The sequence below is a fragment of the Cyprinodon variegatus genome, unplaced genomic scaffold (assembly GCF_000732505.1).
Source record: "Cyprinodon variegatus isolate N-32 unplaced genomic scaffold, C_variegatus-1.0 Scaffold273, whole genome shotgun sequence".
Lineage (NCBI taxonomy): Eukaryota > Metazoa > Chordata > Actinopteri > Cyprinodontiformes > Cyprinodontidae > Cyprinodon > Cyprinodon variegatus.
This window is the reverse complement of record NW_015150726.1, coordinates 850,667-865,381: the sequence shown is the minus strand read 5'-3', so window position 1 is coordinate 865,381 and position 14,715 is coordinate 850,667. Positions and strand designations below refer to the sequence as shown.

General features: G+C 36.0%; 2 protein-coding genes across 11 annotated transcripts in view; both read right to left on the bottom strand.

Annotated features, from left to right (window-relative positions):
* Positions 1-2,136, bottom strand: part of txnrd2 (thioredoxin reductase 2) — a 35,503-nt gene extending 33,367 nt beyond the window's left edge. The window contains exons 1-5 of the mRNA XM_015383042.1: positions 2,061-2,136; positions 972-1,037; positions 840-896; positions 603-747; positions 118-192 (exon numbers count right to left, since the gene is read on the bottom strand). Of these exons, the coding sequence (XP_015238528.1) occupies positions 118-192; positions 603-747; positions 840-896; positions 972-1,037; positions 2,061-2,136 (419 nt within the window). The remainder of the gene's footprint in view (positions 1-117; positions 193-602; positions 748-839; positions 897-971; positions 1,038-2,060) is intronic.
* Positions 2,137-3,880: 1,744 nt separating this feature from the next.
* The window catches only part of arvcf (armadillo repeat gene deleted in velocardiofacial syndrome), a 356,942-nt gene continuing 346,107 nt past the window's right edge, over positions 3,881-14,715 (bottom strand). For 9 of the 10 annotated variants that reach the window (XM_015383025.1, XM_015383016.1, XM_015383017.1 and 6 more), the window contains 3 exons: positions 13,586-13,677; positions 11,199-11,311; positions 3,881-6,440 (listed from right to left, as the gene is read on the bottom strand). In XM_015383025.1, the coding sequence (XP_015238511.1) occupies positions 11,210-11,311; positions 13,586-13,677 (194 nt within the window). In that variant the 3' untranslated portion in view covers positions 3,881-6,440; positions 11,199-11,209. The remainder of the gene's footprint in view (positions 6,441-11,198; positions 11,312-13,585; positions 13,678-14,715) is intronic. The other variant, XM_015383020.1, reaches the window with a different exon arrangement.

The window sequence follows — 14,715 nt, the reverse complement described above, 5'->3', positions numbered from 1 at the left end:
GCCCTTTGAAAAGAAAATTTGATACCTCTAGCAGCTCTAATAAACAGTTTTGTTCTTAGTTTGGAGGAAAAAAACTCCAACGTTTATATATAAGCCAGAGCCTCTGTGGTCACTTACTTGTCCTGAAGCTGGACCCTGTGGCCCCAGTTTAAAGATCTGACATGGTTCTGAATGGCCTCTGCCATCATCGCCCTGCAAGAAGATCCCAGAGTTATTAACAATAAATGTCACATTTAACAAGTTTCTATGTCAACATCTATTCTAGCCAGTTTCAATTTGTCATGAGGAAAAGAAAATCTTTAGGTAGACTGGCTTTTTTCCTCAACTCACCACTAGATGGTGCTGTTATATAACAGATAGATAGCTAACAGTTTTACTCTAACACACATGAAGAATAAAATGAATAAACCACCTGATAAAGTGCTCAGAAATATTACAAAACATAACAAAAGTAGTGATTAGTAGGAGAATATGTCTAAAAAGTGTGTTCTAATGACCTTTTGGAAAAAAGTCCTACAAATAAATTAAAAAAAAAAAAAAAAAAAACTATATATATATATATATATTTATACACTTTCACTCCATTGATAAACTGTGGTTACCAATCATGGTTGACCGTCTCTGGCATCTGCCAGCCGTATTTCTTTGCATCTTTGACTGCTGTACCAAGGAGAGCAGCCTGATGCATGAGCTTTTTGGGAATGCAGCCAACATTGACGCACGTTCCACCGAGACCCCACTTGGTTCCTGTTAGACAGAGCATTAACTGCTTTCAGAGAACATAGATCTATAAAGGCCATATTACAGATGATGATATTATCATCAACACTGTATTTTACCTTTAGCAGACGGTTCCACATAATCTAGAACAGCCACTTTCTGTCCCAGCTGTGCCGCTGTGCAAAATGAGAGCAGTTAGACAGAAACCTGACAAATAAATAAACAGGAATAAACAGGCAAAGAGAGCTCACCTTCTTTAGAGCAGGCCAGGCCTCCAGAACCACCACCAATGACCACCAAGTCATAGTCATATTTCCCTATAAGATGGATAATTTTACACATTTTCACTACTGTATGTCTTTGAAAATGTCTCCAAGCTGCCCCATGTCAGAAAATGAACTAAGGATGGAATATTTTCTAAACTAGCAAATATCCCAATTAATATGAACACTATAGATAAAACGCAAACTTTTGGAATCAAATATATGACAACTAGGGCTGGGTATTTTCGGCAAAGTTGTGAATAGATTCGATTTTGATTCATACAGTCCTAAATCGATTAATTTCGATTCGATCTGTTTTTACAATAATGAAAGTGGTTTCACCGTGTTTCGAAATACTCATGTATTTATTTTTTTCCTGTCACATTAAACACAAAGTGCAATTTTGTAAATCGGACAGTTTAAACTTGAGATGTGAACAAACTGTCTCAAAAGTGCAAACTTGTTTGTGAAACGTGAAAAAGTGAAGTCTCACACGAGCAAGCAGACATGACACAGCAGACATGCATGAGCTGCATTATCTTCAATGCACAAACCATATCTGCAGCGTTGTCTGTAACAACTACAGGGTGTTTGCTTGTCAGCCCCCATATGTTAATATCTTTTAGCGAATACATAATTAAAAATATATACAATTTTGTGCGTAGCACATGAAAAAGGGGGGACATTTCAAACCTTAGATAAGCCTTAGCGATTCTACAGACATTGAGCATGTATTAAAGCTTGGGGAAGAGGCCTAAATTTCCCATAATAAACACCTAAACATAATTCTGACAACAAAATTATCCCAAACTTCTCGGAGAAAAAAGGCAGAGACATAAACTGAATTTCCCAACGTTTCTCCCATTGCAAGGCCAATAAACTCAGGTAATAGAGTTTAAAACGTTTTTATTTTTTCGGAAAGACGAGTTTTTAATAGAATGAAATGATTGCGTAAAGTCAGATGAAGTTACAAAAGCTATCGGAGCCGTTTATCCTGTCTGCCTTTTTAACGTAAACGTTAATTTTGTGCATGAGCTCTACACAGAAACGCTTTAAAACAATAAAAATATCACTAACCTGTAATGTTTCTGGTAAAAACCTGCAAACACTTCAGCCTTCTCCACTTATGTCTCCCTCTGCAGAGGGCCGCCATGATGTTATTGCCAAAGGACCCCTGACCGGAGCAGTCTGTTTACGGAATCGCCTGAGTAAAATTCCTTACTACTAATTCTCCAAACTTTTCTTGAATTTATAGAAGAAAAGTTGCAAATTTTATTGCAATTCCTTTAGACTATTATTGGTAAAATTAGTTTGATAGTATTATTATAATTTGAATAAACGACATGTAAATGAAAATAATTGTGCTGTTCGTCTTATTCTTTTAAAGTATAACAGGCGTTAAAATGCATTTACCGCCACCTACCGAGCTGGAGTGTGCATATCGATGAAATTCTGGGAAAATTAATGTTTTTACCTCAATACACACATTTACCTAATAAGTACTATTAAAAAACCCTTTGCTTTTAAAGATAACTTATGAAATGACTCCTGATTTTTATGTATTTTCTAATACATTGATTGATTGACTATTGATCACAGTGTAAATAACTAAAAACGATCCTCCTCTTTAGTAAGACCTGTTTTAAAAAAAATCATATTGTAGTTGCATTCGATTTATTCATACGATATATCTCATATATTTATTAAATATATCTAGCTTTCCAGATGGCTTCCTAATATCTCGAGGTAATGGTTTTATTCTATAAATAATGACCAAAAGTAGAATTCACATGGTTACATTTACCAGACTACATTAAAGGAACGCAATCATTAAACGTGTTTTCCTCCAGAAAAGCAGTGCCTCTTTTTTAATTGTTAGTGATAAACAAAAACCAAAAAACTTGCATTCGATTTTTCTTCAAAAATTGAGTACATTTCTTTTTTCTGTCATAAAACAACACTTCCTAAGTTTTGCTTCTAATATGACTGAAGCTGAAAGTGTAACATCTTATTTTATAAAAGGGAAAAGCAGTACAAAAGACAAACTAATTACAGTTTCTATGCCAGCACATTTAGGTGCTATATTTTCAGTACAGGGGCCAAACCAGGGGCCAAGAACAGTACTACAGGGGCCCTGCCCTCTACTGGCCTTTGTATAGAACCGCCCATGACACTAGTGATCAGCTAATGCAGCATTATTTCATACCATTTAATCTATGTATAGTGGCAAGTTAAAGCATTTTTATGTCTTAAACTTTTTTACATTTTTGTGATGTTGTAAATGTGACCTTAAATCGTTGATTACAGGTGATAAACTAACTAGTGCATGTCTGTAAAGCTGCAGGTCTTTAACATGTCTCTACCAGCTTTATACGTCTGGACACAAAATATTTTTATTCTAAGATCAGTTTGAGTGAAGAGCATCTGTGTGAACGTAAATATTTAACTCTTACCACATGTTCTTGTCGCCTTTAGGAATCTAGAATTCAGCAGAGCTACAGGAACACATGAACACCCTTTTTTTTCTATTCTCATTCCCTCCATTTTATACCTTGGTGTTTGTTTATGGTTAAGCCCTTCTTTGTATTTTGTCTCATCTAACCACAGCATCTTCTTCATTCCTGCTGTCACTGTGTCGCCTACATGGCTTCAGACAAACTGCAAACAAGCTTTCTTCTTGTCCCTCTTTAATAAAGGCATGATAAACTTTTCACTCACACAGTTTAACCAATTGCAAAGCTAATCACTTAAGCAATGTAGGAAATCACATCTTTATGTTATTTTTTGTTTATAAACCATAGAGGAAATAAGGGATATGTTCACCCTAGTTAAAAAAAAAAAAAGACAGATTAGATTGCAGTGTAAGCAAATATAAGATGGAGCCAAGCAACCCTTCATTTCCAGGCATGATTTATTGAAAACACACCAAATTTATACTCTACAAACCAGTATTTTTCCAGTATGTTTAACAAGCGTAATATTTGCCTCTGGGTATTAGTAAAATTAACATAATACATTCTGTCACTCCGGCATCGCTTCTGCTCGCTACGAAAGCTCCAACAGCTTTACTTCTAGGAAATCAAATCCATTTGTCATATGCGCTCTAACTCATTAAAAGTTTATAGTACAATGTAATACAAGGCAGCAACCCGCCAACAGTCTAAACTACTTAGGATGGGGGACAGCCAGGGGAGAGGGGCCTGGATGGATGAATGGATGAGCTGGATGGTGGGAGGGGGGGCTGATACAGGGAAGGAAGGGGGAAGATGTGGAATGGATTTATATAAAACACAGTTATCTTTATCTAGCATGGAAAAGATTAAGGCACATGATAGGTACAAACACATCTGCTACTCAGTTACTGTAGTTTGGCGGTCTGGAATCTGTTGTATCTACACAGGTAGGTCTGTTTGATTCCTGGTGTCTCTGTGGGTCTTACAGCTCTATGTTCTGTAAATGAACAACAGGCCGCACATTCACATAACCCAGAAGCCTTTTATTACTTTAGAAACCACGAGTCCGACTCCTGATCCTTTGGTTGTGGTAGTGCATTCAAGAATGAGACAGTCACCTGGGTCTTCATCCAATGAGAAGCCCCCGTGTCTGAGGACGCACATAAGGGTCGTTTGGGTTATGAACAGTTGGGAGGTTTTTTTTTTTGTTTGTTTGTTTGGGTTTTAACATACAGAAACAATTATTTTAATAGTTTGTTTTTTTTTACCACAACGTACACCTTTGTAAACACTGTAAAAGATGCAAGCTTTACAAAGTCACATACGTCACAAACAAAAACCAAAATAAAAGCAGACTTGAACGCAGGCACATGCCGTTCGCCTCGACTGACACATGAAATCAGATCGGGTTCGATTCTCCGTAATGGCAACACGATTCTGCATCTCAACCGTAAAAAATATATATATATTTATATATGACCCATCTTTAATTTACACACTGTCCTTTTGTCTCTAGCCGTTAGCAACCCTCTTTCTGCACGAGTGGGTTAAGTAACATCCAAATGACCTCACAAAGAAAAACTGGCACTTGAAAAGAACAGAATAGAGTAGAAAGATCTGCATGCCAACAACTGGATCATCTCCTTGAAGATGCTGCAGACAAGGTGGGGGTGATGGTAATAGAAACACCCAAACGCATGAGGAAGATATATATATGTATAGTTTTCTTCTTCTTTAAATTAAAAGTCTCCTGTTGTTCCTGTTTTGAATAGACAGGAGCTGCCACAAACACGGATCCACCTGCGTGATGAAGAACAAAACGGATACACCTTCGTCTCTGTGACCTTTTCCACAAATACAAAATATAAATAGGTGATCGCCGGTTTGGCTCGACGACATTTGACACACGTTTAAATTATGCAAGACGGTTATTTTTCTGGTTTACAAACAACAGTGAGCCTTCATCAGATGAAATGTGCTTTCCAAACAAGGTGATATCGATATACAAGTAAGGAATCAGATTTTTCTTTTTTTTTTTTTTTTTTTCTTTGGTTTTTTTTTTTTTTCTTTTATTTTTTTTTTATGAAAAAAAAAATCCAACGTAAATGCTTTTAGACCAACCCCATTTCTTTAACACTTTTTAGAAACACATCATTTATAAACATAATGCCATAAATCCTCTTTGATACACAACACAGAGGACCAGCGAACAGCCGAAACCTGCACCGCCACACACAACCTGAGAGTTCACACTGAAAGAAAGCCGGCGGCAGTGAGCGAAGCCGACGGCTTCATACGGGCTGAAGCAAACAGAAACTCACTCAGGATTTTGTTCCTCCTGTGATGCTGTGTGAGGATGAAACGTCACTAGCCTCTCCCCAGATCCCTACGTACTGGTTCCATAACCCTGATAACCTGCTGCTCACTCCTGATGTAAAAGCAGTGTCGCTTCCTTTTGTGTTCATAAAAAACAGGAACACAGTGAACCCAGATAGATTTTTTTTTGTTTTGCTTTTAAGGATATAACTGTTTACCTCTACAATGCTAGGGCTCTCCTCAGGCTCGGTTCTTTCCTTTCATTTTTCTCCTCCCTCTGTCATTTTCTCTGCTCCTTTTTCATAACAACGTACCAAATTCAAACCATTCAAACTCCCTTAAGTCCTTTTCCTCATCTCCTTTCCTTTCAGATTCACTTTGCTCTTTCCATTTCTATCAAATATACTCTGAGCAGGAGTCAACACTGTAAAAATTCACATGATATCGAGGAATGTAGATATGAAAGAGTAGGAAGTGTCAGTACTCTTTTTTTTTTTTTTTTGTCTTTTTTTTCCTCCGTTGTAAAACATGACTGCTGCTGGGTTGTTTCTGCTGTGGCCGTATATTTTGTTTTAAATGCTCTTCTCTGTTCAAAGTCCCGCTCCAAAGGTGAGCTCTTGTGAAATGGCAGTGGTGATATGAGGGATCCTCTTGTAGTCGGGGATGTCGCTCTATTGCTGGTTTAAGCCTGAAGCACATGGAGAAAGGAAAACAAATATTAAAAAAACTTTTAGTGGCTTAAATTAGCGAGAAGATTAATATTTTATTCAAAATTTGTAGGTAATTTTAAGGCTGTTTACATAATAATACATATATCCAATGATTAATAATAATGTTTTATGCCAATAACTTTACAATTTGGAGGTGGTGACGTGTTGTTGCACTGGAAAACATCAAAATCTAGATAAATCATTTTTTCTTAAAATAAGTGCATTTGTTCTTGAATTGAGGAGATAAAAGAGACATTTTGTGAATGGAGCAAGAAAATTTAGATCTAAAATAAGAATACACAACTGGATTTTCTTATTTCAAGTGAATATTATCTAATTATCTTATTTTAAGAGTAAAGATACTCATTCCATTGGCAAACTATCCCATTTACCTATTCAAATTAAGAGTACAGTAAATACACTTTATTTAAGAAATTTGTACTTATTTCTAGATCGTTTTCCCAGTGCATGTATATAAATATAAGAGATTATCTGTGAAATGGAAATGTGTTAAATGGATACATGGAAACATAATGTATGACATGAGGATTCCTTTTTCCAAAAATATCCTCCACCCAGAATAAAAAGGGGAATTTTGTTAAAGGGTGCTGCTCTGTTAGAATCATTGTTTAATAAACCATTGAAATCCTGACTCAAACAGAAGGGGAGAACCAAAACTGACAGATCAGTTTACAGTTTATGCAACATCTTCAAAAAATTAGCTCTAAGTCAAAAGCCTAACCACTTAATATTATTAAATAAAGTTGTTTTTTTTTTCTTCAGTGTCTGAGCTAAATAAAAAGACTGAGATTAAAACTACCTACATTCAGCCCCGCAAAAACGATCTAGAAATAAATATTATTACAGGTGTATGAACAAGCAAATAGTAATAGTTAGGGACTGTAAAAAGTTGTGTATAAATATAAAATTAATATGGAAGCTACAGTACATGCACAGATTATACAGAATATACACGAATGTTAGGAAAAGGATTATATATGTGTATTAGTGGGTTTATAATACAAGATAAATAATGGCAGATAAGATTTACAGATTTAAAGATTATATTCAGATTGTATATAGATTGTGTATGTGTGTGAGGGGTACAGTCCATGGTATGTGTGTGAGTGTGAGGACAGTCCATATGTTATTATTGTATGGGGGGATACAGTCCTTATAGTTGTGTCAGAAGCAGTGTATGTATAAGTGTATTTACGCTTAATTTGAGAAGGTAAATTAGATGATTTCCCAATGGATTGAGTATTTTTACTCTTAAAATAAGATAATTAGATAATATGCACTTGAAATAAGGCTTTTTCCTATTTTAAATGTAAATCTTCTTGTTTCATTGACAAAGTGTCTCACTTACCTCTTCAATTCAAGATAAAATACACTTATTTGAAGAAAAAATTACTTATTTAATTTCACTTGTTTGCAGTGTTTTAATTTGTCAGTATTTTATGGAGTGGATTTTTTTTCATTATTGTTGCAATCAAAGAACACATTTTGTAAATTGAAATTGAAAATAATTAAATAATAACTGTTTTTGAGAGTAACTTAGCCATTTCTCTTAGAGTTTTGTTTCATTTTCATAACCTTATAACTTCATAACTTTAAATTTCTTTAATAGATTTTATATTTTCAATTAGTTCTACTGTAATTCAAACCCAGTACAAATATGGACTCCTGATCCACATGTTAACTAATAAAAATCTTTCTAACATCAACCCAGACCAATAGAAATGCGTCTTCGCTGCTCACATAATCTATGAAACATAACTAAGAAAGAAGGCCATCCATAAATATCAATTTGAAAAAGAATATTTAGAAGAAAAAAAATGAAAATATGAAATCTGTAAAAAAAAAAAAGAAAAAAAAAAAGAAAAACAAGATCTGCAGAAAAACTGCAAAGTTACTCCAAAAGCAGTTTTTTATTAAAAAGGTTTAAAAATTTTCATTCCTGGATTGCATTTCTTTTTTTCAACTTCAATTGCAAAAAAAAAAAAAAAAAAGAAAAATCGCTCCATAGAATTTTTACTTCCAATCATCCTGCATCAAATTACCCCAACGTGTGTGAAAACCCAGACAGCAAAAGATGTTTATTCAATGTTGAATGATGGTCAGAAAGGTTGATTTTTGGGTATAGTCGATGATTTATGGTGGGCCAACAATCAAAGGATCATCCAATACCAGCCAATGAAGCAATGTTGAAATAATATTTTGAACTATGTCGCTCTGTGGTCTGGTTCAAACGACTGAAATGCCAAAGTATTGACCAATCATACACTGTTTGCTGCATCATTATTATGTTTGCTGCTGCCTTTTATACAAACAGCTTCAGACTGTCCCCCAGAAACTATTTATTTTCATTATTCCAATCTCTGCTATTTGATGGGTAATGGAAACGCAATAGTGTCTCGGATCAAACGGCAAAAGAAAGATTTCATATTTAACAGAACAAGACAATGTAATCATAGTAATAGTGTATAATTTAGAAAATTAAAAAGGTTAATTTCAGGAAACTTCAAATTAAACTTTTATAAACTATAAGTAAACCTGGAAGTGTATTAAAAGTAAATGAAAGTATACCTCGAGGAATACTTTAAGTATAGTACAAAGTACACTTCAAGTTGGCCAATTTAGTGACATAAAATATGTTTTAGTAACCATATATTATACTAGCATCAAAGAGCTTGGTGAACGTTTGATATATACTTAGTATGAACTTGAAGTATGTCTAGTTTTGGTGAGAAAGGCTTCAAAGTGGATTGTGTATTTCTGTCAAACTATGTTTCAGTGTTGATTCACTCATATGTTGCAAACTGAGAACTGTAGATAACATAGAGCTAGACAGCCTAGCGTATCTTAGCTTTCAGCGAAATGGGCTTTTCACTGGAAAAAATCGGAATCTAGATTATTAATTTTTTCTTAAAATAAGTGCATTTGTTCTTGAATTGAGGAGGTAAAATAGACATTTTGCCAATGGAACAAGACAATTTACACTTAAAATAAGAAAACATAATTGCATTGTCTTATTTCAAGTGCATATTATCTAATTATCTTATTTTTAGAGTAAAAATACCCATTCCATTGGCAAAGTATCGCATTTACCTACTCAAATTAAGGTTAAATACACTTAATTTAAATTTTTTTTTACTTATTTCTAGATTGTTTTTCCAGTGTAGATTCCTGGCCTTCACTGCAAAAACGATCTCAAAATGAGTAAAAATGTCTTAAATTAAATGTATTTACCCTTAATTTGAGCAGGTTAATAAGATGATTTGCCAATGGAATTAGTATTTTTACTCTTAAAATAAGCTATCTAGATATTATGCACTTGAAATAAGACAATGCAATTGTTTTTTCTTGTTTAAAGTGTAAATTGTCTTGTTCCATTGGCAAAGTGTCTCACTTCAATCCTTATTTCAAGAAAAAATGCACTGATTTTAAGAAAAAATGACTTATTTAGATTTTATTTTTTTTGCAGTGTTGTATATTTCCTGTTTGTTTTTCATCAGTCTAGCTGGGAACTTTTCTTCCACTTCTTTTTTTTTTTTTATAGTGCAGCCATTGTGTTATGCAATGATGCTCTACCTCTGTATATATACCCATCACTCTGTCTCACCTTTCATCTTTGTTCTCTGCTACCTTGCATTCACTCTTTTTTCTTGTCACATTTATCCCCCATATATTTCAGTTTGAATCATTGAAATGAATACAACTGTACAGTAGCCAGCAATGAGCTGATTGCCATTGAAATGTTGGTGCATGCCCTTTAAAAGCCGTTACAGTTATTGCTTCAGACGGATGGCAGCTGGAGGCCAAAGATGGCCGAACAGATGCAGGATGGTCCGGATGAAATGAACATAACTTACCTACAGTTGTGGTTATTTTTCTAAAGGATTACTATGTGAGCTACGATGATTAACCCAATGTATGAATATTAGAGAATGTTTTCTCAAAAGATGACTTAGACAAGAGGGCGGGGATCAGAAAGGCAGGAGCAGAGGACAACAGCAGGGATGAGGAGGAAGAGAGAGAAACATGCTGAGGAGAAAACAATGAGAGAGACAGAGATTAACCCTGATTGACTGGCGACCTTGAGAAACCCATTCTGCAACACTTTGAATATTTTAGCCAAGAAAAAAATGTGTGAGGAATGCAAATAGGAGGACTTCCTGTGCATATCTTTATCTTCCTCCCTGGAGGTTTTCATTAAGGGCCACCTGAGTCCCTGGAGGATCTCTTCAAAAAAAAAAAAAGAATGACTCCCCATTCTATCATTTTGCAAACCCATTCCTTCAAAGGTTGTCGGGCATCAGGGGGGAAGCAGAGAGGAAGGCGTTGGGCGTACATTTGAACGAGGGGGGCGGAGTGGAATTGTAAACAGAGACCAAATTCCTGTCAATGCTCCATGTGTGACACAGAGGAGAAAATCCAACAGCATATTTACAAACTGTATGGTCGCAGGTTTAGAGTTTTACAAAATAACTTCTGCTTTTTAGCTTTTATTTCTTTTATTTTTCTTATTTTATTTTTTTAACCTAATGCATCAAACAGAAATAGGGTCTGTTTCAGCGGGCCGACCAATCAGGGACAGAAATGTAATGATCTACATGATGCAGTGAGAAGGGGGAGAAAAGGTGATATGATCAACTGGGGAGGATGGAAATGATTCAGGACTCAAAGTTGAGGGTAGCAATTTGGTTTGCTTTTGATTCATTTCAGGAACCTACCATGCATGCACTTAGACCCAGGAGTCAACAGGCTGAGGCTTAACATCACAAGCGTCCACCAGACTGACCGCAGGCCTGTTACTCCTGATATAGTGTTTCCTATTTGTGTCATTCTGTAGCCAAGGGAGGTTGGGTTAGGAACAAACAAAACAAAAAAAGAAAACACAGTAAAACAAAGAGGTCAGTACATTTTACACAAAGGCTTAAAAAAACCAGACATGCATCGCATCCATGAATAAAAAAGCAAAAGTTAGATTCCTGGCACAAGGAAGGCTTTGGAAAGAAGTCAGAGATATCAGAAATCAGCAAAACAAAGCATGCAAATCAAAGGAGAGAAGCTGCATTCAAAGCAGGTCACGGATCAGGAGAACATAGAGCTTCACAGTAATCCTCAGAGACCTGCACAGCTGCCCTGGCTTTACGGTAACAGAGTCCTCTTCAGCCAAACCCGAAGGATGCTTCCTGAGAGGAATCATAAAACTAAAAAAAATACCTCCATCATCATAAATAAAAGATTGAATCCCGGCTGGTTATTGTGAATTTGAACAGTAACCTAATTACTGATGAGTCAAGCTAAAGCTCATCTCTGTTCCAACTGTCAAACATGGTGCTGGTCGTATTATGCTACGGGCTGCCGGAGAATTAAGGACAAACAAGGACCAGCTACCTGATAAACGGCTTTTTTCCAGAAGCACAATCGTCCTGTTGACAGAGCAGGTAAAGCTGCTCTAAAAAGCCTGCTTCCTATCATGAAAGCAATCAGCAAAGTTAGTTTTACTAATTCTGATAAAAAAGAGGTTAAAAAAAGGCAGGATTGCCCCAAAAAAAATCTTTCGTTGTTCTCTGTTGAAAACTTGACAAAGGAAGATTAATCAGATATTAGATGGACTGTATGAATTCAACATTTTGAATCCTTTCTGTATAATTATAATAGATTGGGTTATTAAAAATAAATTCTGATTCTGGCTTCAGTTAAATTCCATTCTGAACAGTTCAGATGCATCATTAAAAACCCAAATGAATGATAAAAGCCTCTCTAAATATGCTAAAACCTGGTCTCTGTGCTCTATGTGCTACTAAAAATAGATGAGAGGGATGCCAAATGAAGGACCACTGGGTTCAGATACGCTCTGTTCTCCAAGTTCTGACAGGTTCTTCTCCTTATGTGGACAGGCTGGTCTCACCTTTGGTTCTTTAACACTGATTAGACACCTGAAGTCCAGGTGGGATCCTTGATTATTTACTACAAACTAACTCATCTCTACATTTTTGTTTTTCGCTTTACAACACAAACACATCCGCTCTCCACCCATAGAGACCACACACCACAGATTCACCGACCTTCACCTATCCTAACAAAAACACCATCGCTTCTACAGTAAAATATCCTCCTCACGTGAATACAACACAGCAACTCACAGCAGAAACCAGGATTGCTTTTTATTTATGCAGCCATTTTTGTCGGGATAGTTTATTTTAGTGAAGAAGCTTCCATTTTCTCAGAGTTTTTACATTACAGTCAGACGCTGCTGTGCACAATCTGATAAAGAACCCTAATATCATGCAGTGAGGTTTAAACAGATCATGTTTAAAATGAAAACAAGCTGAGAAGGAAGTTAATACTCTCATTTTTTTAGTGCTGCAAGTGTTTTAAAGCTGAACAGAAGAAGCTGTGCTGTCTTAAGTCTGTTAATCTGAAACATCTCACATTAGTATCAATGAGCGTAAGCCGTCAATAAAGCAATTCATGGCTTTTTTTTTTCACCAAACACATTTAACCAACTTCTAATATTACCTTAAAAAGACCTTTAGAAGTAGAAAGATAACCCTCAGTTTATGTAAACACACACTGATGCAGCCAGACTTTTTATTTTCCCACAAGGCTGATCTCATCCATCAACTAGATGAAAACCAAACAGCCAAAAAGTACTTGAAAGTCATCCGACATGTCGGCCATCCTCCGAGGCCATAATCTTCTCACTCTGCTTGACAATAAACAAGCTCTTGCTGCATAATCAGTAGACGACCTCTTGACAGTTCGGCAGCGCGCTCATTTCTGTAACAAGGCTCATCTCCAGGAAGTGTGTTCGTTGGCGGTTCTTTTAATCAGACACAGATTAATTGCTTTATGGACTCCAAAAGCTTACAGGCAATTAACTGGTGGCTCAAAGATCTGAGGGTGTCCGCAGCGCTGAGCTGTGGGGGCAACATTAACCGAGGACGACAACTTCCAGCCTGTTTAGAGAGTCGATAGAATTAAGAGCTTCTAATGAGGACCACCACAGAAGGAGTGGGGAGGGGAGAGGACAAGGAATGATGTTTCCACATGAAATCAGTTCTGTCTTTGGCCCCTGAACCAGATGAGATCACAGGAGGATTAGCTTTACCTTCAATGGTTCCCGTTCTGTCAGGTCCGCAGAGCCGTCGTCTGTTTTGTATTTGCAGTCCTTGTCCCTCTGGTCAATGGTGGAGTAACCATCTAATGAGATCAGAGGACTGTGGTCAGCTCATTCCTTTGACTGGGATCAGTGGTTTAAGATTTCCAAGACACAAAGAGAAAGTTTTTCCTTTTACGAGATGGGAATGTTGGGAATGTTTTGGGAACATAAACATGATTACTTAGACTTACAGTTATTAAAGTGTCATTAAATAACTGTGTCTGGAAACACACAGAATATTTAGGCTTAAATATTTTTAACGTTCTATTATTCCTGTGAACAATTCAATAAAATATTGTAAAAACAATCCAACTTTTCTAGAGATGCATTGAGAAATACCCTTTGACTGATTTTCATCCCGATAAATTGTGATCAGTGAACATGTTGTGTTTCTGTGGCACCCTGATCCACTAAAGTTCTTCCAACTGGAGGTTATTAACTAAAGGGAGCTTTAAAAATCTGTTTTTTTTTTTAATTGGAAGGCATACTTATGAGATCATTTAAAAGAAAGTATAGAAAATTACAAGAACAGTCTGAGAGAGCAGGATCGTTAGTAGATAACAGGAAGGCAGCGAAGCTGCTCTGGTTTTTACTTATTTAATGGAACAAGCAGGATTTGGAAATCTCTGCAACCTTTTTTTTAACTACCAGTTAAGGCAGGGATGCACATTTTCTGAGGAAAACACTCGGAAGCCGTGTTTCACTTTGAGCTAACTTGAAAAAATGTTGAAAAAAGAACATTAGGTGCGTTTTAAGTCAACCAGGTGATGCAAAGCATCAAATGTTTAGGTTACACTTTGCTCTATTAAACAGGAAGTAGAGTTAGCAAGCCAAGACAGACCATAGCTCAGTTATTGAGCAACGCTTTAATAAATGTTGCCATCCAACAAGTTGTACTTATTTATAGCATTAGTGATGGTATGCACCATTCGGATGGGTAGAAAGAGATTTGATTTTAAAACAGTCATGTACGGTAAATATTCATCTGTCAGAACTATTTCCATCTTATCTTGAACATATTTCCTTCTATTCACAAACCAGCTCATCGGACTGTAAAGAAAAACTTTTTGTGAAACTTA